Genomic DNA, 27994 nt, shown 5'->3' on the forward strand with positions numbered 1-27994 from the left:
TTAGTATGACAAGCAGTCATGACAAAACTGTTTGAATAAAAAAAATATAATAAAATCTTGATTTTTATGATGAGACATTACATTTTGGCCAAGGTCCTCAATACATTCTGAGTCACAACATAGCATCAACCAGACATATACCCTTGGTGGTAATGCCCTTCACAGCTCAACATCCCCACTGATATGAGAACGTATCTCACTGTGACAACAGTGAGATACGTAGGTTTTAAAGTCTGTATCTGCATCTGTCTGCATCTGTATCTGCATCTGTCTGTCCAGTGAGACAGACAGATGCAGACAAACTAAAACGTGCAAGATGTACCACCTGAGGAGGTACAAAACAGAGGTAGCCCAACACTAGAAGCCTATTCTATTTGAATCAACAGAAACAATTTTTTAAACAACAAACTCTTCACAATGGGAACATACAGATCATTTATTGTAAAACCATAACCAGAATTCTTTGATATAGCTTATTAAAGAGTAAAAGTGTAAGGTTTATCACTCTATAGCATTTTAATCACAGCTCACATTTCCATGTGTCTTCAGTTAGGATGTCTTACCATCCGCAGGGCTGCACATAAGCCAGGAAGGGCTCCCATTTTTTTTAAAACCACAATTTAACAAAATATAGACCCTCGCCAAACAGCCCATTAAAATTCAACAATGCGCTAATGACTCCATAAATTATCAGATTGTTGAATGATGGTGTTCATCTCTGTTAAGAGCTGTAACAATCGTAAACAGTGCGGGAGTACAGAGCCCATCTCCTTGCATAATATCACTGTTTACATTTTAAGACAAAGGCTGTCAGGCAGTTTGTAGGTCAGACGATCACAGCAAAGAAAAACTACAACTATTAATTGAGTGTCCACTTTAAAGTAGGGAAATCGAACTCGATTCGTCCTTACATCGGTGCTGTAAGAACACTTGCAGCAAATATAGGTCGTGGGGGTCTGTGGGGCACTTAAAACCGAAAGTTCACCAAGTTCAGAGTTGTTAAATACGGGACTTGAGCCAGCCAACTGTTGTGAACCTGGGACTCCCTTCCCCCACTGTAAGCTAGCTGCCGAGGCTAGCTACAACCGACAATCGTTAGCACAACTATCGCTTTATCTCCTCACGTTTGAGAAAATAATCACACTGACACTTCCAGGTTGGTGACATGGCGTGCTGCCGATAGCCTCGAGTCGAAATCCCAGCTGTCTTTATTTGGGGGGGTAATTTGTGAAGACAATGGTGAAACAAGTCAGCCGGGTAAAATTGCCAAACACAAAGGGAACTCAACTTAGGGCTAGCCAGGAGTTAGCGTCGCTAGCTTGTCATTTGACAGCTGCACAACGCGTCAAATGCGACCGACAGACGTCTGAACGGCCGCATTCAATCATTTTGTTGTGTGTCTGCGTGACCGAGCAGGTGTCAAGTTCGGTACTGCTCGCACTTGTCTGTGAATAATGCATTGTGTGGAGCACCTTGAGGCCACGGCTATGAGCTACCGAGCCAACTAGCAGAGCCAGCTAGCTCGCCGGCAAAGAAAAAGAAACCGGCTTACATGTTCCTCAGAGTTTCGCTCGTTTCTCGACGACGACCTAGTCCTGGAGGAGATGAAGGGGCCGCTCCCGGGCCGTGAGCTTTTCCTTGTGTTCACCATGTTTGTTTGTTTTTTCCTTTTGTCTGCCCTTATTTAATCTCTCTGACCGGCTCCAAACACTGCCTCAGTGAGCGCAGCATCGAGGCGCCATTTTTCTCTCTCTCTCTCTCTTTCTCTCTCTCTTTCTCTCTCTCTCTCTCACGCTCTCACTCTCTCACACACACACACACACACACATAAAAGTGGATGTGGATCTGTTAAGCAGGTGCATTCATTTCAGCTGACTGGACTACTAACACCAAGAACTAGTACCCTAGTTCCATATAGATACAATGCACATGGCAGAAATACGATAAATAATTTTGTCATGTTAATCTGGGTTATATTTTGGAATTTTACAGTTGGATCTGTACTGAACTCTGGGGACAAAGAATTTAGTTAAGATAAATAAAGCTGCCCCACCAAGTTTTACAGTTATAAAGGTGTAAACAAAAAAAGTGAAAAAAGGGCAGAAAGCTACTATGCCCATAAACCTGAGTTCACAGTACCCTTCAGAGGAGTATGATGTTTTTGGAACTCTTACGTTTATTTTCTCATTAGATGGCAGAAAAACACATTGAAGCAGACAGTCTGAAATGTATTATGAAAATGTTCACTCTTTTACAAAATGTTCTTTTTGATTTGGCTATTTCATTGTTAAATTCACTCCACTCATATGTGGATCCATGGGTAGACCCATGGATCCACATATGAGAACAGAAATCAGACACAGGTAGAATTGAAATTGTCATGTTAAACGCTCGGAGATGCAATATGTTTTTGTCTTTCTGTCTCTACTGCAGGCAATATTAGTTACTAGGTTTCCTATGAAATAAACATGACTTTAATCAAACCCTTGCTTTTTCAAAGAAATGTCAGTGATCCACTCCAGATTACCACTGGAATCCATTCAAACCTGTGTGTGTGTGTGTGTGTGTGTGTGTGTGTGTGTGTGTGTGTTCTGGCTAGACTGAAGATGCAACTGTGTTAGCCATCTGTTTCATAATTTTGGTTCAAACTGTTTTTTAAAGCATTGACAGAAAAACATAGAATTTTCTTGGAAACCCGACAAAAATGCATCGACACATATAAAATTATCGACGGCATTTATGATCTAAATGCCATTAAACAATTGTGTCGGTGTGTGTGTTTGTCTGATAATATAATATTAATAATAATATTATAGATCGAAAAGCATTGAATATGTGCATGCTATTTGATACTTTATCATCAGTTTCAAATCAATTTGATGGTGCTGAGCTCAGCATGTATATTGTTGTCACGACAGCAGGAGTCCACTTACGGCACTGTAGCGTCACCTCCATTGCTCTGCAGCAGATCCTCGGTCCGAAATTTATGGCTGCAGATGTGTAACCCAGGATCAACCGACAAAACACAGACTGGTAAATCAATATTTGACCTTAACATAAATACCCGCATGCTACTGAGTATGTACTGTGTGTCTGTGTCCATATGATATTGTCTTATACAATGGTCCTTCGTCGCTAGCTCCGTCCGACACACGCATATATAATTAACGATAACGCTGTTTAGTTGTTTATCCACAGATCTTAAAAATGACTTGATCCGACTTGGCCCATTTGCTTATTTTTAACACATTTACAACGATTACATGGATATTGTTGAATAAATCTATGTTACTACCGCGTATCTACTAAAGGCTGTTTCCATATATATCAATGACGCTTTTAGAGCTCAAATTTCCCAACAAGCCCTGTCATGACATGTTCGCTGCCCAGTGTCTCATATGTTTATAATGATGTGCTTTATTCACCTTAGATGGGAAACACGGGACGTCATGAAAGAGACTGATACTATTGGGAGTGAGAAAGATGAGGATTGGTAAGTCACAGTAAAACTTCCATTACTTTCTCTTACTGTTTCTTAAATAAAACGTATAACAGTTTATGTGAACCCTTCAATGAATCCTATAGTCCAGTGTTTATGAATCAATATTCCTTCTTCTGAAATCAGATAGCAAACAAATTAAATCATCTGTCTGCAGGCTAAACTCAATAAGGCTTATAATGACTGAATTACACACTGGTCTGTTTCATACAGGGCTGTCAGTGAAGAGAATGAAGAGGGGGCTCCAATGAGGCGTAGTTTCTCGGTGGAGGATCTCCTTGATGAGGTGGAGAAGATCTGTTACGATGCCTCAGGGACATCTAAGGTCAGGAATTAATTCATTCCACTAAATCTTCAGGGCCATATCTCTGCAAATGTGCATTTTGCAGCTGTTAAAGGAAATCCTCATCATGGACTCATATTGACAATTGCTTCATTTAGCCCCATGTTGAGGTCAGCACAAATACACAGAAATTATGTCTCAGGCTGATCAGAGCTAATTTTTGTGGCCTTCATTATAGGTGGAGATGGTGGTGAGGCTTTGGAAAGATGGCTTCACTGTGAATGATGAGGAGTTTCGCAGCTACTCTATACCAGAGAACCAAGATTTCTTGGATGCAATCAAGAAGGGGTGAGTTAAATTTTGGCCCTGTAGGAATTTCTTAATTATATATAGAGGCATATGAGTGGGTCTGTAGAAGCAGGGGTTCTTGGTTCCAGAGCTCAGAGTCTTTACCAAGGTCCATGGACAGTGTGCAAGAAAATCAGACTGAGAGAAGCCTCTCAGGTGCAGTGGGTTCAGTTGATTGCAGTAGAGCAGAGAAGCACTCAGCCTGCCCCTTCCCTCTCACACACCCCACTAAGCTCTCACGTGACCCCTTGATACCCACAGTCTCAACCTCCCTTTAACCCTTTGACAATCACACCCAGCCACCTCCCTCACAGTACCTTTAAAACCTATTTACTTTTACCAAATTGCCAACAACTGTTGTCTTTTACAGGCTAAAGGAAATAACTGATAAACTAAAGAAATACTAAATAAAAGCTAAACTTAACCAAAAAAATGATAATAATAATACTCCCCTTCTCTCCTGCTAATCTCTGACTCAGCCTTACAAGGTAATTGACAGCTGCCAGAGTCCTGTGGCTACATTCATCTGTTCACTCCATGAAAACATGCCCCCCTGGACGAGGGAGAAGTTCCCAAAATAACAACACAACAAAAATAAATGGCCTGCATTACTCTGTGTTGTCAAACTTTACAGTCAAAATGCGTGTGCCTTTACCACTCTTAGTGAGGGGGGTGGTTTCCAGCTCCCTCATATTTGGATTTTAATGCCTTGAATCACAAAAAGATGGTAATATGGTGAAGTCTGATTAGAGTTCTGGTTATTATTGGAAATAAGACAATTACCTCACAAGTGCTGAGATATATGGTTATATTGCATCATCATTTACTTAAAAAAAAAACAACGTATTGTTATTGCTATTATTAGAAATATGGTGACAGAACACCATATTAGACAGCAAAAAACTCAGAGTTCGAATTCTTATTGTCTGTACAATTACACCCAATTTCTTTTTGTTGTTTAAACCTCTTCTCACTTGAAAGCAGGGAATTGTCCTATCAACAGATTGGATGCTGTGTGTTCATCCATTCAGACTGACAGATTGAGATGTTGGTCATCATGTTTGAAAAAGGGTACCTTGACAAGAAAAAAAAGATTTATTTAAATCAGCAGGGAACATTTTAAATCAAACATTTAATCATGAAAAATTTAGAAAATGGACATGGGTATAAATAGACCTTTTTAATCGAAAGAGTCTGAGTTTTTATATTTTCTCTTTATGCAAAATATCATTTTGCTGTTCTATGTTAAAGAAGGCTATCAGTACAGCACAGTACTGTGGAGACACTAGAATCCAGCCTTGAAAGCCCTTGGACAGTCCCTTTTTTATGTTTAATATGATGTGCAAATCCTAGTCTGATTTGTTTGGAAGGTTTTCACAAATTGTCAGATTTCTTTCAAGCTCCAAATATGGTGGCACTTGAGAGAAACCTGGTTTAAACTTTCTTAATACAAATGCCAAGAAACCCTTTGCAGCGTCACATCACATAAAAATGTATATGTTGTATCAACAGTGCACACAGAGCTGACCCATATATGTAACTAATATGTAGTGTAACGTCTTTGTTTTGATCCATTGGTTTGACCCTGCAGTCAAACCCCATCAGATTCCAAAGGGGAAGTAACACAGAGATAAAGCATAATGGTCATTAGAACTCATTTGTCATATTGATTGATCTGACCAGACAAGGCTGATCTTTCATCTGTCTCAGAGAGCTTCCGGCTGAGTGGGAGAGCAGAGCAGAAGAAGAGGAGCTGGAGATCAGTGTGGAGGATCTGACAGAGGAAAATTATGTTCCAAAGAAAAAGGCATTTCACCCATTCAGTGGCCGAGGATATCGACTGGGGAGGTAAGAGATTGTTGAAGCTACTACAATCAAGTTGTATTATAGAGTATTGCATATGTTGATACAAATATGTAGTTATTGTCATGATTAATAAGCAATATCCATGTTTAGTGGCTTAAATATTTATTTTTATTATTTAAGATAAGTATTATGTCAAGTTCCAAGAACAGCATGGTTTTTTTACCACTAGGTGTCCCTATAAACCCAGGTATCAACACACCCACAAGAGAATGTGATGAGGTAGACAGTCACGCACATGAACTGAGACCTTCAGCATTTTCAGGCATCACTGTGTGAATGCTAAATGGTCCAGAGAGCCCAAAAAATATTTTTCATGTCATTTTCTCTGCTCACACACAAAACCAAATGTGAACAACAGCACAAAGCTTGTGAGCTTATGATTATTGTCGGTCTAACTGGTTCTTGATCTGTTATTTATTCTGACCCAATCCCAGTGTTGCACCCAGAGTAGTGGCCAGGTCACCCTCTCTGCACGAGGATGGAGAATCTCTTCCTATCCCCATGGTAACACTAGACCACGCCCTTCCTGTTACATCCCTGCAGATCTGGTTGGCTGACGGCAGGAGATTGGTACAGAGGTTTAACCTATCGCATCGGTGAGTGTGACGACGTCAAGGCCAAAATTCATCTCTCTACATCTCAATCTCTGAGCTTGACAGCGTCAGATAATATCTGCATCATAGAGACGCTCTCTGCTCATGCTCCTGTAAATCCCATAATCTCAAGGGTCACGGAATAGAAGTAGTTCAAGGAATGATAAAAGATTTTTGTTTGTCCCAGCTTTCGATGTGGTGATGGGGGTTTGTTTGAGGATTACATAATGCTTTGTTCGAGTCTGCTGGAGTTTGAAGGCATGGTGCATGTTATATCCCCTAACACAGGGCACGGGGGTGCAGAAAACATAATCTGAGATGTAGCAATGGAGTGGATCTATAAAATCCCCAGGGAGAGATTGCGTAACTCTGATGCAGCATTTATATAACAGGGTTAGTTGCTAAAGGATGGAGATGCCCAAACCCCTCCAACCTTCATGTAGCCTCAGTGTGTGAAGACAAGGGCTGCCACAGGGTGTATAATGGGTCAGAATTAATAATAAATGATTATACTAGCATAGTGCTTCAGAAAGAATAGAGTATTTAGACAGGATGCTTTCCCACCCAGACAAGTACAGAGATGTTCATTAGGGAATATTTCTACCCATTTGCTAGATATATATAACTTCTGTTTATTTTCTAGGATAACCGATGTTCAAGATTTCGTGGCACGCTGTCAGAGGAACTGCCCACCTTTTGTCCTAACGACATCACTTCCTTTCCGAGAGCTCAGCAACAAAGAATTAAGTCTGGAAGAGGCAGATTTGGCCAATGCTGTCATTGTCCAGAGACCCCTGAACACAAAAGCTCCATTTGGGCACTCCTGACCAACACAGCCCTACAAATCACAACATGCAATACTTTTCTCCTCACTAACATCACACCATACACTGAAAAGCAGTCTCAGTGCCCCCTATTACTTGTGATCTTATTTATTAAGCAGTTTTGTTATTTCCCACTACAGTCTCTGTGTGGGGTTATATGAGCGACATATCATCTGTTATTTACCAAGGGGCTCTTCTCAATGGTTACTTGGTTTCATCCTCTGGAGGATAGTGTTGACCTGCCAACAGATCTCCTCACATCCCCTATACTGCAGCAAAACTGTCAAAGCAAACCAGTTCTGTCACCCATACAGATTGTCAGCCATGTGTTTCCATCTGTTCATCTACTGAAGGCAACCCTCCCTCCTTCCTTCCTTCTTTCCCTCACAATGACCCACAATGCCACCACTACCAGCACCACCAACCAACTCTCGTAAGTCTTCCCAAACGCCAATCACCACTTTACTGCACTATTTAAAGGAAAAACAAGCAGCTAATATTTCCATTTGTAACTCTAAGTTAAAGCTACATTGATTGAACATATGATATTTTGCAATGTTACTGTTAAAAAAATAAAGATATGACAGCTATTTTTTTGTTGACCTGACAGTGAATGTCTTTCAGTTGCTGTCATTTTTTATTTGCATCATTTCCACAGGGAGATTTATTACACAGTGTATGATGTATTATTTCATTTGACTGCACCATTTAAAGAAATATCAGATCAAAGTACAATAAAAATCCTCCTCAAACTTCTGCATGTGTGTACAATTTACTCTTTGATGCGAAACAATCGTGAAGTAGGTCACTATCAGAATTTAAAATCATACTAACACTGCTCTGGTGTTGTGTGAGGGCTGCTGCTAGGGTGATTATGGCATCCCACCAAACAGCACCTTATTGCACATTGTAATGCAACATCTGTGCTGTCCTTACAGCTTTAGTGGAGATTTAGACTAAGGAGGCAGGGAGGGCCTTCTGGTGTGAGCTGAGTAGAAATTGGAGGAATGATGACTTTGCAGTAGTGCTTCTTAATCTGCTGAGTATACGGAGTGTGTTTAATGGTGTGAACTGTATCCATTCCTGTCATATTGTATAGTGACCAGTTGGTTTTATATATCAATTGTGACTAAAAGAGAAATACTTAAATATAATATAAAAATGGCAAAACTTTCAAGGGTAATGATGTGAAACAAAATTGATTCCCCACCGGGTCATTTCATCCTCTCAGGTGTTTAATTGTGTCATTCCTTGCATGTGTCAAGACATTTGTGTGCTTTTCACACAACTATGTACTCACTTCCCTTTGCCTGCTTTCTCTGCCTGGCCTCGGGAACAAGGCGAACACCATTATCCATCTTCAATATTTAAAGTAACGAGAAGGAGGGAGGGCATGTGTGTACAGAACAAGAGTGGCCATGTATTGGAGGTGACAGCTTCAGGATGGTCAAGGACAGGGGAAGAAACTCTGCTGCAGAAATGGCCTGAATATAATCATCCCCTCTGAAGAGTAATTTCTATGTACATTTTAGGATATCTACCTGAATGTGTAGTCTGTGGGTATCAATTGGTTGACAGCCAGAGGGGCTCAGGCTAAAGAGTAAAGGAGAACACATTTCCTCTGTGCTACATATTTAATAAGGCTAAGCATGCAGGGAATTACTTTCCCTTTGACTCCCACATTTCCTTTCAGAATGACCCTTTTACTTGAGCACCAGCCAACCTTTCATTTTGCACATTCCTCTTCACGCATTATCGGAAACATACCCATTCTAACGCAGGTCATATGCTGTGAGTTTTCCATTGACCTTACTGTGATTTTGGTTGAGGGGTTTGCATACCTGGAATTTATGGTCTGGGTCTGGGTTCAGCAAACAATGTCTCCATGACATGTTTGTTGCCATGCTCTGAGGAGAGGCTCGCTGTAGATTTAAGTGTCTTTCTCTTACTAAACTGCTCAATATATCCCAAGTCACCGGCTCAAAAAGGGTCTATAAAAATAGCATTTCAATTTTGTGCAGTTCTATATTTTGGTCCTTAATTGTGACAAAATGTGAGTCCACCTGAAGAATAGTTAACCATAAAGAACAATAAAGGGTTTCTATCACAGCCGTCTGTTAACCCTGAAAAGCATTCTACTTCACACTTTTAAGCAATAGACTCACAGTTAACGTTGCACTCTTTTCACTCTTTTTTTTTTTGTGTGTTTTCTGAGTGTTATAAATGCTCCTTATCTTAAATGTCCCATTCAACAACACTGCCAGCACAAACAGTTGGCCTGTACTTTGCATGAAGAAGATGATGATGATGCAGCGTGGGAAAGGTGTGTGTGTGAAACTGTGACACACCTACACACTTCACTGTTCTACAGAGGCACAGAGATGAAACCAAACTGCATAGTAGACATTCCTCCTCTGCCACAGCACCAGGTGTGGGTGACAGTGAAATGGGAAACGAGTTTTTCCTCAAGAGTTCAAGAGTTTGCACCCTGGGAAAGAAGCACCTTAAATATCTCATGTAAAGTGCAAATAATCTCACATGATTGGGGGAAAAAAAGACACAACATGTCAGCGTGTAAGGTAAACATTATTATTCCTCAATGATATATTATTTTAAAAAATGGTTTTGTTGCATAGGCTCAATGCAGTGGCTTTCCATCCGAGCACACACAAAGGTGTGCGTTGTTGGTGTCAAACCATCTGTTTACCAAAGCCTTCTCAGACACACACACACACACACACACACACACAGCCCGTCGGTGTCGTGCTCCTCCGCGGCCACTGCAGGGCGCAGCACCGTCACTGCAGACCCGCAGCCGCTGACAGTGGAGACGCGCAGACCGTCTCCATCCACTGCAGTCTCCTTCTCATCCCGCCCGGCCGACTGACTGGCTGACTGGCTGGCTGCAAACTAAACAACTAACTATCTAAGTGACCGGCCGCGGCTACGTCTCCATCTGCACCGGGTAAGGTGATGTTTTTTAGATTCTCCTTCTAGTGTTGCCTCAGTCTTCCCATCAACTGTGCACAGAGGTTGTTGATGGATGCACTTACAGTAACTGTAAGATGAGGGCAGACAACAACAACATCAACACACTCCTGCGTGGGACAAGGCACTGCTGTCTGCTCATTGTCAGGATGTCAGATCCAGTACATGATGGTAACCTGGATGATGAAAAAAGGTCGTTTAAGGTGCAGTGTGTTCATGTGTGTGTGGTTTCTTGTTGCCTTTTACATCTCAATGCCCTTGTGCATTGTCCCATTTATGTGTGTTTTCTAAAGAGCAAACCTGTCTGTGTTCATATGCCTGCATTCTTGTGATTGTATGTTGCAGTGCATGCGTGTGCAGCATATATGTGTGTTTCCTTTGCAAATGCGTGACTTTTCCCTTCCCTCCTGGCCTCATTCCAGAACACAACAGCATGTGAATGGCGGCAGAAAGCGGTAGCAGAGTTGACACAGAGGAGCAGGAGGAGCTCCCAGCCTCTGGAGCTGTCACACACACCCGCAGTCAGAGCCACATCCAGTTCCAGCCTCTGACCTACACCACCCAGTGGCAGGCTCCTCGTGCTGTTGCTCATACAAGAAGCCACAGCCACACTCACTTCCACACTGTCTCACACACACAGTCTCAGAAGTACGGCTGTCGCCTCACACACAGCCTCTCAGCCATGACCAAAGCAGAGAAGGGAATGCAGAGCTCTGTGGGGAAGCTCATCAAGCCCACTGAACCACTATTCCCCAAAACTCCTCAGCAGGTAAGCTTACCTGTTTCGGCTCTTTTTTTCTAGATTGTCTCATAGATTGTCATTGAAAATGTAAGTGACTGTTTTAACTCACAGGGCAGTTATGCATGGGGAAAAGGATGCATAGTGGAACACTAGACCGAGCTGAGATTTCAAAATGTCATGTGGTGTGTTCGTGGATTATTTGGTTGTGAGAGACTTCACATGATTGTATGACAAGGGGCAGAACGATGGAAAGTGTGATCTCTTTAGATTCTTATTAGCTGCATTGTTTCCCCGTGGACTGCTGTCCCTCAGATCGGAGGGTCAGTGCCTGGAAGTTTCTTGTTTTCACTTGAGCAGGTTCACTCCTACTGACAGGACAACGATGGATTTCTTTTGTTCTGATCGCAGAGATGCCATTGGTGACAGTGTCAGCTGTAATCACAGAGAGCAAACTGCAGATTGATTAGCCCAGGTTATGCCAATATTGATAGAGAGGTATATCATGTATTGTTTTTATTTTGTCTGAAGTAGTTTGCGTTAAATGCGGGAAAGCTGCATCATGATGCCACTGGTGTGTGATAAGTCTGTTACACAGACAAACCTTTTGTGTGTGAAAAAGTGTCTTAGTTTTCAAACTCTTGGACTGATGCTGTGTATTTGAACAGGGGCCATAAGGTGTTAACTCAAGGCGAGCAGCATGCAGAGAACCAAGCCTTTAATTGACGTAGTTCCCCTTTGTGAGGGTAGATACCACAACGTTAAGACAGTGTTTCAGATATTGTGGTAACGAAGTACCATGGCTGTTAGTCACTCATTTTTTGCTTTGCTGCAGCAGCTTAGGGCACCATGAAACAGCATTACATTTCACCATCTAACCAGTTCTGCAACTGTCTCATCTCTGCCAAGCCTCAATGTAGTATGCATTGTTTTCTGTTTACTTTGACTGTCGGGAGATGGATTTGAAACTCGATTTTTTTTTTATTTTTGTTTCTGAAATAGATTTTGGGGGAAATAAGATTGAAATTTTTATGGCCATATTTGCTTTGTTGTTGCTTTAGGTCAGTTTGTTCATAAATGTGAAAATATGGTAATGGACCAAAACAAATCAACAAAGAAAAACAAAAACACATCAATTCACTGGGAAACTTGAACCTTTCTCAAAATAATGCTTGAAATAAGCATGATCGTTTTCATTTGTCTGCGACCTGACTGCTGTTGTGCTCATCACATCACTTCTTTGCACCCTCTCCTTCTGCAGTAGTTCAAGAGCACCTGTCTGCAGAAGTAGCACCAGCTGCCTATCTCTAAATGCCCAACTGTTAATATGACATTAGTGGATGGGAACACATGTTTATACACACATTGTTTTGCAAATTTTCTGGAAATGAATTGACAGATTTTTACAAATGTTCTCAGTGTAAATACTACAGTTTTCACAGTAACTTTCATCATTGTTAGCAGACATTTCCTTAATTTCAGTGGAAATAAGACCAACTTAACTGAGAGAAGTATTTTTACATCTAATTCTAAAAGATGTCGCCATTTAATTTATCTCTGAAAGACGAGGTCCACAAAATTGAATTCAGAGATGTGTTTGATACATGACCAATAAGGATGCCTGATTGGGACATAATGAAAGAATTTTCTCTCTTGTGAATGTGACAAAGTGACAGATCCGTAGTCAGTAAAATGTCAGAGATAATTCCACACAACAAGCTTCCCAATTCATCACAAAGGTGACAGAGTTGTGTCTCACTCCAATGAAATTGTGAACTTTGAAGCAAATGAATAAATGACAGTTTATGGATTCTGTACAGCAGGACAAATCAGATTTGAATGACTTGCTGCCATCAGTGGCATAATCAACCTCTCCTTTCATACTCATAATCCATAATCTGAGGGGCTATAGGAAAAAGCTCCTGGTGTTGACTGCTGTGACTAGAATCTGCATAATGACCTTAATACCCAGAACTGTCAGAAAATCCTTCACTGAATCAACATTAAAAGTGCAATATGCGGTCATTTTACCAGCTTAACCTTAGCATTGAGTCTACGTGTTTTATCCCTCTTCTTTCTTTGCAGTCAAAATAATCCTCAATCCTGATTTAAATTATGTGCAGTGTAGTTCAGGCATTTTAAATAGTTTCCCCCCCTAAACCGTTAAAGATCCATTAACTTTTAGAGATTAGTCTTATCTGTCCTTGTCCGTTGTTTGTTGACAGTCTGAACTTGCAGATGCTCCCTTTACCCTGAGTGTGTGTGTATGACGTTTTGTTTGTGCATCCAGACAACAGTAGACATGACATCCTGCTTATCCTCTTTGATGATAAGAACTCAGTAATGAAAGATTGAGTGTAGGACTTTGGAGGGAAAGAAAAAGTGTTTAGAGTGAAAGATAGGGAGTATCTCTGGCTGCACAGAGTATTTTTGCACATCATCAGTTAAGCTGCGTTCTCCAGACACCAAAGACTTTGATTTTTTTTTTTTTTCTCTCCAATTAAGGGTAATTGCAGTGAGAGTGGAAGAAGAGAGAGTTTTGAAGTTGGAACCACTGCGCAGCCTTTACTTACCTCTGACCCGCTTGTCTTGCGATTGAATAATTACACACCTCCCTCCTGGTAATTGTCGATCTCAAACCCCTCCATGTTTTGATGGGGTGAAAAAAGGAGGAAGAGAAAACGTGAGCCGGATAATAACAGTTTGTTGGTTGTGGCTGTGGTTACTTTGGTGATTTCCTTCTTTCATAAAGCTCTGAGGGGAGTGGCTGTGGGCCAAGCCTGGGCCTCTGAATGTGGGCTAACAGTGTTTTCGATATGTGTGTGTGTGTGTGTGTGTGTGTGTGTGTTTCTGACACCAAAGGTTGCAGGAGGAGTGTAGTCAAAAGGTTGATATGTGTGCACAGCCTCAGAGACAGTCATAAATAATCGGCTCCCTAAACTGTCTTCTCTAACTTGTGTGTGAGGATGAAAGCCTCCCGCTACACACACACACACACACACACATGCATGTACACAAAAACACACTACTGCTCCTGATGGTTTTAGCAGAGTACGGTGAAGGGAAACGGAGCCGTGGATGACTCGGTGGGTTTCTCTGTCTCCTCCATCTGCCATGGTGTCTGCACAGATAGACCACAATGCAAACAGCCAACGGGAGTTCTCCTGATCCTCTAGTTCACGCACACACACACACACACACACACACACACACACACACACACGCACTTGCAGCTTGTAGTTGGGAGACAGGCTATCTGTGTTCCAGGTAGTGGAATTCATTAGAAAACAGATCATTGTGGGCATATCTTCTCCGAGCTTCATGGCAGATACAGTGCAATGCTGCACTCCAGAAATGAGTGAGATTTACTTTACATTCCCCTGGATCACTGGGCCGAATGTTATTTTTAGAGCACCTGAAATAGAATTTGAGAGGATTCAAACTATGAATGACTAAAAGATTCACTATTTGTGATTCACAAGCGTGTTCTCACGACCTGATTTATTTTAAAGTGGCACACCTAGTAGGTGCGTTGTATCAGGAAGGATACTTTTACAGTAAATGTGAGCAAGAAGTTGTTTGGTTTTGCTCAGATAGTGAACACATATAAAAATATCATGGCGTGAAACTGAAATAGATGGTCTAGTAATCTGCTGTTACCACGTGTGTTTTTTGATTGTGTAACAAAAATTTACAGATTAATGTGTCAAGACTGAATCTGCTTCACTTTTTGGCTCCTAGAGTGACGACTTCCCTATTTTTGTAAACTTTTTTCCAAGAACGAGTCAGAGGAAAAGTAGAAATGCATGTTGACTGTGAACTAATTACGGTCCTTTGTATGATGCCCGTTTTTGTTCCAACCTTGTTGATAGATTGCACTTGTTTAGATTATTAGATTGTGTTTGTTATTTTTCAGCGCTTGTTATCTTTTACTTCCCTCGTTTCCTGTTCCCACCTGGACTGAGACTCTTCATAAGAATATTGCAGCACTAGCAGCCTGATCTGCGAGGACACGTGCCTGATTCAATTTTTTTAATCCGTGCCTGTCACTTTTCTTTTCACAGACCGACTTGAGCCACAAGTTGTCGTTATGCAGTAAGCTGTGTTTTGCCATTGGTGGTGCACCCAAGGAGGTGGCTGCCAGCGCCACGGCCTTCTTCCTGCAAATCTACCTGCTTGATGTCGCACAGGTAATGTGTTCAGTGATAAAGTGGAGACAATAAGAAAAGGGACCGTTTGGCATCCATGTATGCAAATGTTTTTCAGCCCCCCCCCCCCTCCCCTCACCACCACCACCACTACTACTCACCCACACATCGTGTCCCTGCTCTGCTCTGCAGATCACGGCCTTCCAGGCCTCCATGGTGCTGTTCATTGGAAAAGCCTGGGGTGCAGTGACAGACCCAGTTGTTGGCTTTTTCATTACAAAGACCAGATGGACCAAGATTGGCAGACTCATGCCTTGGTGAGCTCACCTATCCTGCCCATAGAGGAAACACCTGTATTTCTCTTTCATTGTTATTTCTCCGTCCTCCTGTTTTATGGTGCGGTCTTTTATTTTTATGAGATTAGATTAGATTAGATTAGATTAGCCTTTATTTATCCCACTATGGGGAAAGGCGCAGTGTTGACATCAGCAATACACATATACACATACTTAATCAGAATCGCAGCTCCTGTTTTATGGTGCGGTCTTTTATTTTTATGAGATTAGATTAGATTAAATTAGATTAGATTAGCCTTTATTTATCCCACTATGGGGAAAGGCGCAGTGTTGACATCAGCAATACACATATACACATACTTAATCAGAATCGCAGTTGCATGTTTTAATGTTGATCAGATCTAATCTACACTAAATTATGTAAGCACCTTCTTAATGTTTATTCATTTCTTTATCTAAATTAATAACTTTGTGCAGCATGGACATAAGCAGCATGCTGCTGTTTAAATACAGCTAAACTTGCACGAAGGGCAATTTGCTGACAGATTATGAAACATGTTTTGGCTTTTTCCCATGCGCGCCTACTTGATTGCGGCTGCTACGTGATACTGGTATTTGTGTGAAAACACAACAAAAACCAGCCGTTTGCTCGAGTTTTGAAAATTTTTGAAATTATTCTCACCTTAGGATTGGGTTACATAAACAGCTTTCATTTTAATTATATTGTTCCCGGTCCTCCCTCTCATGAGCTACATACTGCTTACATACCATACGCTGCAAGGGCGCTGGGTGCGGACAAGTTCGTGGCTAAGGAAGTTCATCAGCATTCCTTCATAAACTGTTACTGAGCAAAATCCTGTTCTGTGACATTTCATCACCTTTATAAATCACCTCATTTGACTGCTGGGTAGCATCCAGTTTTCTTCGTATTTGTTTGAAGGAAGTTTCTCAGCCTTGAAGAACAAGTGCAGCTTACTTTTAATGGTGGATTATAAGAACCTGTTCCCACAATTTGCATGATGACCATTTCCAAAGATGTTTCTGTATAATTGCCTATATGTGTGTATGGGTGAGTGCAGTGTATGTATTTTTAACACACTAGCGTGACATTTACTGAAATTGCACTGCCAGTATCTAATGCCTACTGCATTATGAACTATAGATTACACACAAGCTGACAGTGCTGGAAGGGGACCAAGTCCACTGTGACCAGCCAGCCGGGCTCAGCAGCAGACAGATGCTGATGGCTGTTAAACCAGCTTTGATTACTCCTAGGGAATTGTAGGTGTGTGTGTGTTTTCTTGCTTTTGTTGATAAATGTGGGTTTTTTCATCAGTGTTTGCCATGAGAAGGCAAACCATTACCCTTTTTTTACCTCATTTTGGAAAGTCCCCTCTGCCGGTCCAGCAGGAAAGGCTTTTTCCATCTAACTGTCACATACACAGCAAGACCTGAAGCGATTTTTATCTTTGCTAGTTCTTTAAGATGGAGCGCAGTTCCGCCCAACGTGCCCACTGGGAGCTGCAATGTTTATTATTTTGTGATTGTAGCGATGCACCATCCCTATTACATCCTTCTTTACCATAATGTGCCAAGCAAAACCTTTAGAGAGCAGTTTTCCTCACCTAATGAAAGACAGGGTGACAGTGTAGGCCTATAAGTGCTATAAAAAGTCCCCCTTTATTTTAGAAGTACCAAGACAACACTGAAATACGGCCCAATTAAGCAAAACCAAGGAAATATTAGCACTTTCACTAATATATCACCAGCAGTACGGTGGGTTACACTGAAGTACTTAGTGCACATCTTTTGAATAAATAGTTTCTAACGTCCAACTCAGCCCCCTCCAAAGGTTCACACAAGAAAGAGTAACAGAAATGTTATACTTCACAAATCTGTTTTCACTTTTTGAAATTTTCTGTAATATATTGTTTTATCTTAGCTTTTTTCTTTATTTGTTTAAAATAGCCATCTGAGAGGTTTGGAGGGAAAAATCACTCTTTAGTGGCCCCAGTAGCTACACATAGACATCTGAAACCTATAACCAGGGGCCCTACTCAGACAGTGCTCTTTTGTTAGGGGTCAGGGCTAAAAAGGTTGGAAACCACTGTTTTAATCTTCAACTATGACAACAATATATTGTATTTTATGAGCATTCTATCTATTTTGGCTTAATTACTAATAAGACTTATAATTAAGGATAAGTGTGTTGATTTCACACATCACTTTTCTTGGCTAGCATTGCAGTTTATGTTAAATAAGTTTAATAAAATAATGTGTGGCTGCACTGTGGCTAATGTGTATGTAAGGTAAAGATAAAAGCCAATATTTCCTTTTTTTTTGGGGTGGGGGGGGATTATTGTTTTTTAATTTGCAAAGGAGTAACCAGGTCTGCTTTTTTAATTCTGTGGAGTATTTGCCTCTTTAGATGCCTAAACAAGAATAAAATGGATGTACTCCAGTAATCTTACTTACCACCAGCGGGCTACGAGCACCGTAAAGCTCACTCTCACCTACCAGACCTCTTCTAAATCCCCTCTGTCCCACTGCACATCATCTAATTAAAATGCTCTAAGTGTCCTGAATAAGTCAGTGAGGGCAGAACTGTAAGTGTCAGGCTCCTATCAAGAGCTCTGGCTTAATTACAACTATGCAAATTTGGTGTGGGGTTTGTGGGGTTTCTTTTTTGCATGCACCTTTTTTTTTTTTTGGACTCTGCCCTAACACAGTCATCTTGCAGGAACATTCTAACTGCCCCATTCACCCCAGCCCCGTGGCCCTCTCCCTGCTCCCATGACCAAGCGGTCAATACTGCAGCACCAGCGTTGTCAGGCGCCTTTGTTTAAGCAAACAATCAGGAAGAGAGTGAGGTGGGCGGACTGGACGATGCTAGAAATGACCGTAACTGGCCTCTCTCTACCTCGTTCTCCCACTTTCTAACTCACAGTGTGAAGCAGGTCAGAGGTCACAGTAAGGTTTTGCCACAGTCACCTAAATTCCACCAGTCTGGTTTTTTTTAACCTGTAGACATGACGCTGTTACCGCTGCTCCAGGCTCCTGACTAACAAACTCCATTTTCTCCTTAAAGGAGAGGAAGGAGATGAGTGTATGATATACTGGTCTTTTCAGATGTCATACTGAAGATCATGCAATCTTCCCCTTTTTTTTTTCTTTTTCATTTTGACGCACGCATCTGTTCACTTTAACCATAATGACACATACCATTTTTTTACTTATGAATTAGTGAAAATACATAGCCCACACACTGTATCACTCCAAGTTCTGAGAAAAACACAACACAGCAAAATTGTTTCATGCTGCATTTGCTTGAAAGTATCCTGCATATTTATGTATTTGTGTATGTGTATGTGTGCAATATCGCGGTGTTTCCCAGCTCGCCTGTCCTGCCCAGGACAGATTCCTATCATACTTACAGAAGCATAATCATTGAGCAGTCAGCTTAGTCTCTGTAATCTCCCAGAAATATGGCCTGATTTAACACTGCTTCAAAAATTACATAACACAAACACTGCCAGTGCTATTCTGACAGCTTAAAATGGTCATAAAGCTGGAAGAGAGATTTTTCAAATAATTGTCATGTGAAATTGCCATGAAAAATGTGTGAACTGTTTTGTCCCTTTTTACTGTCACATATGAATTATCGTCTTTGTGTTTGTGAGTCTCCTCTGACACACTTTCATGTTCCGCAGGATGGTGGGCTGCACTCCGTTTCTGGTGGTCTCCTACTTCTTCCTCTGGTTTGTCCCACCATTGCTCGAGGGCAGGTTCGTCTGGTACCTGGGCTTCTACTGCCTCTACCAAACCCTCATCACTGTAAGTGTGCCTGCTCTCTCAGAATCTCTGCATGTGTAAGAAAACCAAACCAATCTATGACGATGCCTCAGACGCAGGACCTCACACGGAGTAGGGGAGAGACATCAAATAGTGAATGTGAGATGAAAGCTCTTGACTGAGGCGGCTCATAGTTAATAAATGACACATTACACAATGTATAGCTAAAATGCAGGAAACGCTGTCGTTAATCAAAGTTTAAAGTGAAGACAGTTTACTTATCTCATGCCAACGTCTGACAGCTCGTGGGATTTATGCTTTCATTTGTTGGAACAACAGCAGATTAGAGCCCTGAGCTCTTAGATACTTCACCTCAAAGGGGAAGTGTAGTTATTTAGGTTTCTTTTTGTTACTGTGCTCTAGACCACTCATTCTTCTCCCCCTCTCTGCTCTGGGGTAACCCATATAGCATGTGCTACAGAGCATGCAGACCACTGCAGCCACACTGTGGTGAGCTGTAATGGCATGTCATTCTAACTACTTGATAAGTATATGGTCAGTCCTGCCAGGAACCTTTTGCTGGGTAAATGCTGGTTACCGCTTTTAGCCTCTCCTCATTGTCTCTGGATATATGTTTGTGTGAAGTTTGCTGGGAAAGGCCAGCTGTTAGCATTCAGAGGGTCGCGGTGTGTAAACAGAGGTTAGAGGGCATTATATTATCTGTTTATGCAGACAACTAATTATGGGTTTCCATCAAATTAATCAATTCTCACTTCCATCTGAACTTGCCAGTTTTCCATACTTACTTCTATAAATGTTTGCATCCACCGTAGGCCCCATAAATGACATGCTGTATAGAAGTAGTGGCTGAAAAAAAAAAAAAAAAAAAAATCCTTTCGCGACCGTGTTTATTTTCATCGTGGCTGTGCATGCTCGATTGGCCACAGTGCTGACTGAGCCCTTGTGTAAATTACAAAGTGAAGCAGGACTTGGTTTGCTCGCCTATTCTCTGGGAGAGCCTGTGAGGAGAGAGAAAACAGATCTGAGGTTCGCCAAAGTGGAAACTGCAGAGATTGCTTTTGATATATATACTGTGTACTGTAAATCTTTCACGGCAACATGTAGATAAAAGACATCTAAAGATATCTGGGGTGTTCCCTTCTGATTGTGCGTGAAATCCTAAATGCTAACAAGGCTGTATTTAGATTCAGTAGCACTATGGGCTAAATGCTAACAGCATGCATACACACATGCTGACATTTAGAATTATATTTATGCTCAAAAACAGAAAAATAAAGATTTTGAGGGCAAAGTGATAACTGAGTGGTTAGGGCACATTCTATGTACCACAGATGGGAAATACCCGGAGCAGATGAGTCCCTGGTTTGATTCCTGGCTCAGACAGAAATCTTTCCTGCATGCCATTCCCCTTCCTGTCACTTTACACTGGGTGATTTCCCCACGGTGGACAAATGGAGGGATTTGATTTGACTTGCTGTCTCATAAATGACCCATAAATTGAGATTTTGACTTGATGACAGCATTAGAAGAAAAGCGATGGGATAACTGAAGTGATTATAACACATTCACAACATGAATTTTACAGTAATCCATCGAAATATTTGTGAGACATTTTAGTGATTTCACTCTGAACCACAAATGTCAAGCTAATGGTGGCACTTAAGACAGAGTAAGTGCTCCCCCAAAATTATGAACATTTACCCGCTGCTGGAGTGTCAGTCTTATATTTTTTCTGTTCCATGGCTGTGTCTCCCTTTTAGTGCTTCCATGTGCCTTATTCTGCTCTCACCATGTTCCTGAGTACAGACCAGAAGGAGAGAGACTCAGCCACTGCCTACCGTAATGTCTTTTCATTCAAAGTTATTAGGCCTAATGCCTGTAATGCTGAATTAATTAATCTCTTCCATTTTAATATTTTGCACCTGTTCAACTTATCATACTTGCAAGAATTGGCGCTGATAGTTGAATAATCGATCATGTGATGACAGGAATGACAATGGAGGTGCTGGGGACACTTGTGGGAGCTGCCATCCAGGGCCAGATTGTGGCCAGTGCTCATACTCTGAAGCACTGCCCAACTCACAACATCTCTGCTGGTTACCTTGGCAACAGCAGCGGGGCAGAGATCGTCAAGAAGCTGGTGCACTCCCAGGAATACCTGTCACGCTCAGTAAGTGTCACCGTGCCATGCCCGCAGCCCAGGTGTGCTCGAAGTAGGCCACAGAATTGGTTTGAAAATAGCTCGGACTGTCTTCAGCACTCAGTTCACTCTGAGCCGCGGTGTGTGCTCAAGGTGGTTTACTTATGCTAAATATCGGAATGAAAAGGAGGATTGTTCAAAAGTGAGTTCGTACTACAGGATGACTACAGGCTCTGACATCCAAAATGCTTCATGTTTTAACCCGTGTAACCCACGGGATTGAAAGGCGACGCCACTGTTTGATATCTGAAACCAACATCCTGAGTTAGCTCCCCGATCGAGACCACAAGAGGGGTTCCTCCCTCACACAAGGCTCCAAACGGTGGCCCCACTGCTCTGAGGGGTCTCCAGTCTGTAAGTCATTAGGCTTATTTATATCTCGCCCAGAACATTTGAAGGCACCCCAGATTATGTTGGACATATTAGTCCTTTACTTTAAGGCGACTGCAGTTTAACTTAAAGTTGGAAGGAAAGGACAAGTTCACATGTCCACACTTCAGTTTGCAGAGCTACAAATAAAAGCTGCTGCTGAGAATCTCTCCGTGTGTGACTGTTTGTGAACATGAAACAAGCCAGAATCCAAACTGTCCTATGCAGGATTTTGGTTGCCCCACAGCTATTTAGGCTTCAAATGGGTTCTTTTCCAATGGATCTTTTGGTGAACCTTGTCGGGGCGACCCACTCACCAAGCCAAGGCCTCTGCAGCCACCCGCTAAATTCCTCCGCGGTCGCTGGTGAGGGTGGCCGACCGTCTGAGTCTGCCTTCGGAAACAGGGAGTGTTTGATGTGCATAAATAATAATGAACCGCTGCGCTGCGCCACACGGAAAAATAGCAAACAAACAGAGGCTGTTTAAGGCACAGCAGTTCCTGTCAGGGCAGGACATTAAACAGTTAAGGTGGTATTTTGGGATACAGATCTACTTGAGGTTTCTTCCTGTTTATAGTTGTTTTTGCACGGTGTAGGTAATGTGCACTTTAAACTGATGTGGGAAAACAACGCGTAAAATCCAAGCTAATAAAAGAATGTTAATATGAAGAAAGTGAGAAGACGAAATTAATCCAACCGCCAAATAAAAACTGGCTGCTACTGCGGTCATTTGTTTCCAGAACTGATATATAGCAAGTTAAAATGAAGGGCTTAAATATTTTAGGCATTTGAGAACATAATGAATTAAAGATTGAGAAAAGGCTCAGAATAGGTTGTGCCGGCTCAGTAAGAAGAGATGGATTGATGTGGGCTACATTTTTATTGTTCCTCTCTGCAGAAGGAGGTCTACATGATAGCTGCTGGTGTTATTGGAGGAGTGTTTCTCATCTGTACAGTGGTGATGTTCCTGGGAGTCAAAGAGAGAGATGGTGAGACTTTTTATTTGTATGAACAGTTCTGTCATTTTATGTCAAACACCAGTGAATTGTTTTAGAAAGCAAACATGCCAAACACAAACTGGTCCAAGCAGGGTTTTTGAAATGATGTACTTGTTGGTACCATAAATTTGTAACATATTTATCATCATCATCATCATTATTATCAAACAGGATATATAAAGTATTTTAAAACGGTTAAAGTATGAGTTCAGGCAGGAATACAGCCCATTGTGAGAAAGTAACTGTGTCAAGCCCAGCTGCCAGCTCTCACTCTTGCAGCGTTTGTTTTCTCTGAGTCTGATATGTCTCTTTTAGGGACTCAGAGTGTCTCTCCTGATTGGCCGACTGACATTTTGTTATTAAAGCTTCAGAGAGAAATCTGAGAGGGAGAGAAAGTGAGAGAGGAGATATAAAAAAAGGGTTTTTATGTCAAGATGATTTTTCACACCACAAACATATTTTCTTTGATGAATAGATAGATATCAAAAATCACACACACACACACAGGAAAAGAGTGAATTCTGTAACCTTGAACTAAAGGTCACTTTCTCCACATGGTTTATTTCTTTTACAATTGCAATCCATGCTTGTGTTATGAAGAGCTGCTGCCAGATCTGCGTGATGACACTTTTCCCTTTTGGAAATCTGCCATTCTCAGATTTTCAATAGTCTATAAATGACAGCTTTTAGTGGGACAAACGGCATCTACTGCAATGCAGGGGCAGTTTCAGCATTGCCTGTGAGCGGCTCCATCACTTTTCTCTTGCTGCATGTTATTCGATATGCTGCACACTCATACTCTTATTTCACATATAACCGTTTCAGATCCGTATACCCCGAGGACAGAGAAGCAGATCCCATTCTATAAGGGCTTCATCCTGGTGATGAGACATGGGCCGTACCTCACTCTAACTGCTGCATTTCTTTTCATTACTGTTGCCATTCAGGTAAATGCAAATGTATTTAGCCAGCACTTCTTAGACATGGCACCTCTAGTTAGAGTAAACAGAGCTGCTCCTGGATCCTGACCATGCAGAAGAATTGCTGGTGCTCAATGCTGATTTGATGCACGCAGATGAGCACTTACTTTGAAAATCTCAGGATTTGTGAGCTTCATTCCAGCCCCACATGTTCCTTAAGTGTGTCTGTCACTTGTAGGCAGATGTTCCTAGTTTGGCATCTTAGGTTGTTTAGACTGCTCAAAATTTGAATCAGATCTATTTTTGTATATTTTTGGCCCCCTCCTCTCAGGGGAGGTGTCGGTGTCATCCATGTGGCGCTCTGGAATGGGAATAAATCACTGCAAAACACCATCAGCAGTTTCTCCAGTCGCTGCAGCTGGCACTCAGCTTGCTGTGCTGGGTGCCCGGCGACAGTGCTGAGTAGACAAGGAAGACTGAATTTCTGAATGTTTAATCTCTGATTTCTGCAGCTGGTACAGAGCAACTTTGTCCTCTTCTGCACTTATGCTGCTGACCTGCGAGATCACTTCCAGAATATTGTGCTGACCATCCTGGTGAGTGACGCTAATACACATCACGAGGACACAAATATTGACTGTTATGATTAAATACTGCGGTTAACATGACAAAGTGATATAAATTTGGAACTATTTGTCACGCCCTTTTTTCCCATCACTTCCTTTGACCTTTATCTGAACCCGAGCAGCTCTGAATGAATCAGTGACTTTTATGTGATATTTTTTTCATTTCCAGGAAGGGAAATTTTCCCTTCACATTTGCATACACACACAATAATGCTCATTGTTATTGTCACCATTTTTCCTGTTACTATTCTTTTACTGCTTCAAATTAGACTGAATCTGGCGAAAAAACATTCTCTTCATATTTATGTTGCATTCTCACACACATTTATGCAGGTTTCTGCAGTGATAAGCATCCCACTGTGGCAATGGTTTCTGCAGAGGTTTGGGAAGAAGACAGCAGCGTTTTGTGGTATCACAGTGAGTACACTGTTTTTATTTTGGTTTGCTCCAGCAGCTTTTATAAATGTAACCCTTTGATGTTTGTGCCATCTTGTGGCCAAACTTGGACGTCTGTTCCACCGAAATGAAATGTGCTGTGTTGTTAATCTTCGCTCACATGGAGGAACATTGAGCCAATGATGACTTTTAACTTCTGCCTCTCCAGTGGATCATGCCCTTCACCCTGATGCTGGTGTTCATCCCTAATGTGGTGGTGGCCTACGTTGTGGCTGTCTCCTCCGGACTCAGCGTGGCTGCCTCACTGTTGCTGCCATGGTAAGACTCCAGAGAGTTAACTGAATCATTCCATTCTCATACTGATCACCATTTCGGCCTAAATGTTTTAAATATTTGCTCTTTCTTTTGCTGTCAACCACCCCCTCCCAAAAAAACAACCCAAAAACAACCAAACAAACAAACAAAAAAACACAGACAAGCTAAATGAAGACTCCGTATTGACTACTGGTACTTAAATGTAAGTTAGTCTGTCTGTGTCAGGTTGGTCATGGACATTTAAGGCGTCTCCCTGAAATCAAGTCAAGCCAAGTCTAGGTTTAAAGAACCCCCTGCAGAGGCTACCAAGGATTAAAAGAATTGCAGTGGTACTGTGTAATACAGCTTAAAAATCCTGTCTCTGAAAGTCTCTGAAATTGTTTATATGAATTCCGTCCAGCTATATGTTTGTCTGTGGTGTGGCTCTGCTGCTGTACTCACGATAGTCCCCTTTGATTTGAAGCCAAACGTCATTATTCAAACCACAATAGTGCACCAACATGCTGTTAGTGGCGACTCCGTCCACTCAGCCAGGTCACATCATGGTCATGGAAGTGATGTCACTTTTGAGAATTAGAGGCGGCATATGCACCCATCATAAATCTTCTATACCATCAGAGAGCTAATACAATGCCAATGGTAAAGATGTTTCTTCACTATATCTGTTTTCCTGTCGTTTCTATGGCCCACCCTTCTCCTCTCTCATCCCTTACCCCCTCCCTAAAACCCCAAATTATAGGAGCCTCCCATGGAAGCAGGTTTATTTTGGAAGGGGTCAATTGTTTATCCAGTCTGTGCACCAAGACCGGTGGCATCGCCCTCTGCTCATCATTTAATCGTGTTATTAGCTCTGTAATTTTATCCCACCAGTTTATCAGAGTACTATAAGTAGACCTCACATCATCAGCTGCTTGCATCTTTACTGGTTGTGTAAGATGATTAAAGTTTGAGCATGAGGGAGGTCTAAAGCTCACACAAGCTTAAAATTTTACCATGTCTCAGAGTGATGGCGAGTATTTAAGACAACAAACACATGTTCACTACCTCCTGCAAAACAAAACAACAACAAAAAAAAAGAACAGAAAAAAGAAAAGCAAAGATTCATTACGTTCTGCATGTGTTTTCACAATCCAGGTCCATGCTGCCAGATGTGGTGGATGACTTCAGACTGGCCAACCCCTACTCAAAAGGCCACGAAGCCATCTTCTACTCATTCTACGTCTTCTTCACCAAGTTTGCTGCTGGAATCTCCCTGGGTGTGTCCACCCTTTGTCTGGAGTAAGTCTTCATTTGGATCACACATGAACCATTAACCTCAACACTGCTCAAACACTGATATTTGTGTGTATCTGCACTAAGTGTGTTGTTACACTTTGGAAAAGTGTATGAAACCCCAGACTTAATGAATAATTCATCATGTATAGGGTGTCGAATTTGTTCCTTTCCAGTGTCGCAGCATCAGGCTGGATGTCGATTTGCTGTAGTCTGTTTAAATGGGATCCCTCCTCATTTGTGTGTGTGTAGGTTTGCAGGCTATGACACTGGCGCCTGCAAGCAGCCTGCTCCTGTGGTGTACACCCTGAAGCTGCTGATTGGCGCTGCTCCGGTGGCCTTCATTGTGACAGGGTTAATGATCCTGGTCCTGTATCCCATCAGTGAAGACGTACGGCTCAGGAATAAACTCTGCCTGGAGGAGTTACGGTGAGTGGTAATCATAGATTTTCACCTGGAAAAAAAAAAAAAAGTTTTCCACCAATGAAGTGCATTAAGTTCAGTGCCCTCATCAGGAGGAGTAATAGTCAGCCTGAGAGAACAGTTGTATTGTGTTTCCAGTAGCTCAATAGGACATGATGATGTCACCATCAGTGTTTTCTTTCCCCCTGATGGAGTTACTTGGGTTGTTTTTTTTTTTGCAAACTTTAGAAAGATGAGATTTTTTGACTGCATTACAAAGCGTGGGCAGTTGGGAGGGAGAAGAGATCTAAAGAGAAACGCCATTGAATTGCATTGTGGGAACTGTAGGATCCAGTCTTTTCAGAGTTTTACCCATAACAGATGTTTGAATTCTGATCATTCATTTTTATTTTGACTCTCTTGAATCCACTAACTTTATTAGAATACAACACATCGTAAATTGCTGGAGTGACCCTTAAATGTCTGGTCAGCTCCGATCAGTGATCAGTCCATTTCCTACTCAGATGAGACGTTATCAAATAAAGGTATAAAATATTATTGTGGATTTCTAAGAGACTCACATTGAATATATGAACTGTGAAACAAACAATTTAACGGCAACATGGTCAGCTGTCACTGCATTAAAGAGCAGAAAATTAGTTCTCCCCGATTTTGAAGATAGATATTTTCCACCAGTGCTATTGATGTAACATGTATTTAACTGGTATTTGTATCTCCCACAGGAAACAAAGCATCAGCTCCAGAACTACAGAGGATTTGAATAACCCATGATTTGGATCTTGAATAGTGAATTTCCAAAAGCCACGTATTCCAGTAACACATCTGGAAGTTTGATCATTAGTGTATATTACACTGATTAAAAAAAGATAAATTGTTTTAATGTAAACATTCTTTGTTTCATTTTCACATGTACTGTAATAGTCATCTTGGAAATATATTATAAGATTACCTTATTTATATAAATGAATGTATATTATTTGCTGTGTTTAGCTCTACAACACTGTTATTTATTTATGATATATAATTATAAAAGTTTGATGATATGAAATGAATAAATGTTGTAGAGGTGGTTGGTAGA

General features: G+C 41.5%; 3 protein-coding genes across 3 annotated transcripts in view; 2 read left to right on the plus strand and 1 right to left on the minus strand.

The window, feature by feature from the left end:
• Window positions 1-1742, minus strand: part of atad2b (ATPase family AAA domain containing 2B) — a 60928-nt gene extending 59186 nt beyond the window's left edge. Inside the window, exon 1 of the mRNA XM_029496209.1 lies at window positions 1553-1742. Within this exon, the coding sequence (XP_029352069.1) occupies window positions 1553-1651 (99 nt within the window). The 5' untranslated portion in view covers window positions 1652-1742. The remainder of the gene's footprint in view (window positions 1-1552) is intronic.
• Window positions 1743-2915: 1173 nt separating this feature from the next.
• On the plus strand, window positions 2916-8169 carry ubxn2a (UBX domain protein 2A). The gene is made up of 7 exons (XM_029496210.1): window positions 2916-3033; window positions 3431-3493; window positions 3713-3824; window positions 4021-4130; window positions 5841-5978; window positions 6431-6592; window positions 7233-8169. The coding sequence occupies exons 2-7, from the start codon at window positions 3450-3452 to the stop codon at window positions 7414-7416; spliced, it is 750 nt and encodes a 249-aa protein (XP_029352070.1). The 5' UTR covers window positions 2916-3033; window positions 3431-3449; the 3' UTR covers window positions 7417-8169.
• Window positions 8170-10226: 2057 nt separating this feature from the next.
• On the plus strand, window positions 10227-27987 carry mfsd2b (MFSD2 lysolipid transporter B, sphingolipid). Its single transcript, XM_029496125.1, has 15 exons — window positions 10227-10378; window positions 10824-11170; window positions 15205-15330; window positions 15481-15605; window positions 19295-19418; window positions 21158-21236; window positions 21386-21567; window positions 22865-22955; window positions 23790-23911; window positions 24397-24480; window positions 24844-24927; window positions 25115-25224; window positions 26356-26499; window positions 26746-26922; window positions 27639-27987. The coding sequence occupies exons 2-15, from the start codon at window positions 10841-10843 to the stop codon at window positions 27685-27687; spliced, it is 1827 nt and encodes a 608-aa protein (XP_029351985.1). The 5' UTR covers window positions 10227-10378; window positions 10824-10840; the 3' UTR covers window positions 27688-27987.
• The last annotated feature ends 7 nt before the right edge of the window (window positions 27988-27994 follow it).

The sequence above is a fragment of the Echeneis naucrates genome, chromosome 24 (genome assembly GCF_900963305.1).
Source record: "Echeneis naucrates chromosome 24, fEcheNa1.1, whole genome shotgun sequence".
Classification (NCBI taxonomy): domain Eukaryota; kingdom Metazoa; phylum Chordata; class Actinopteri; order Carangiformes; family Echeneidae; genus Echeneis; species Echeneis naucrates.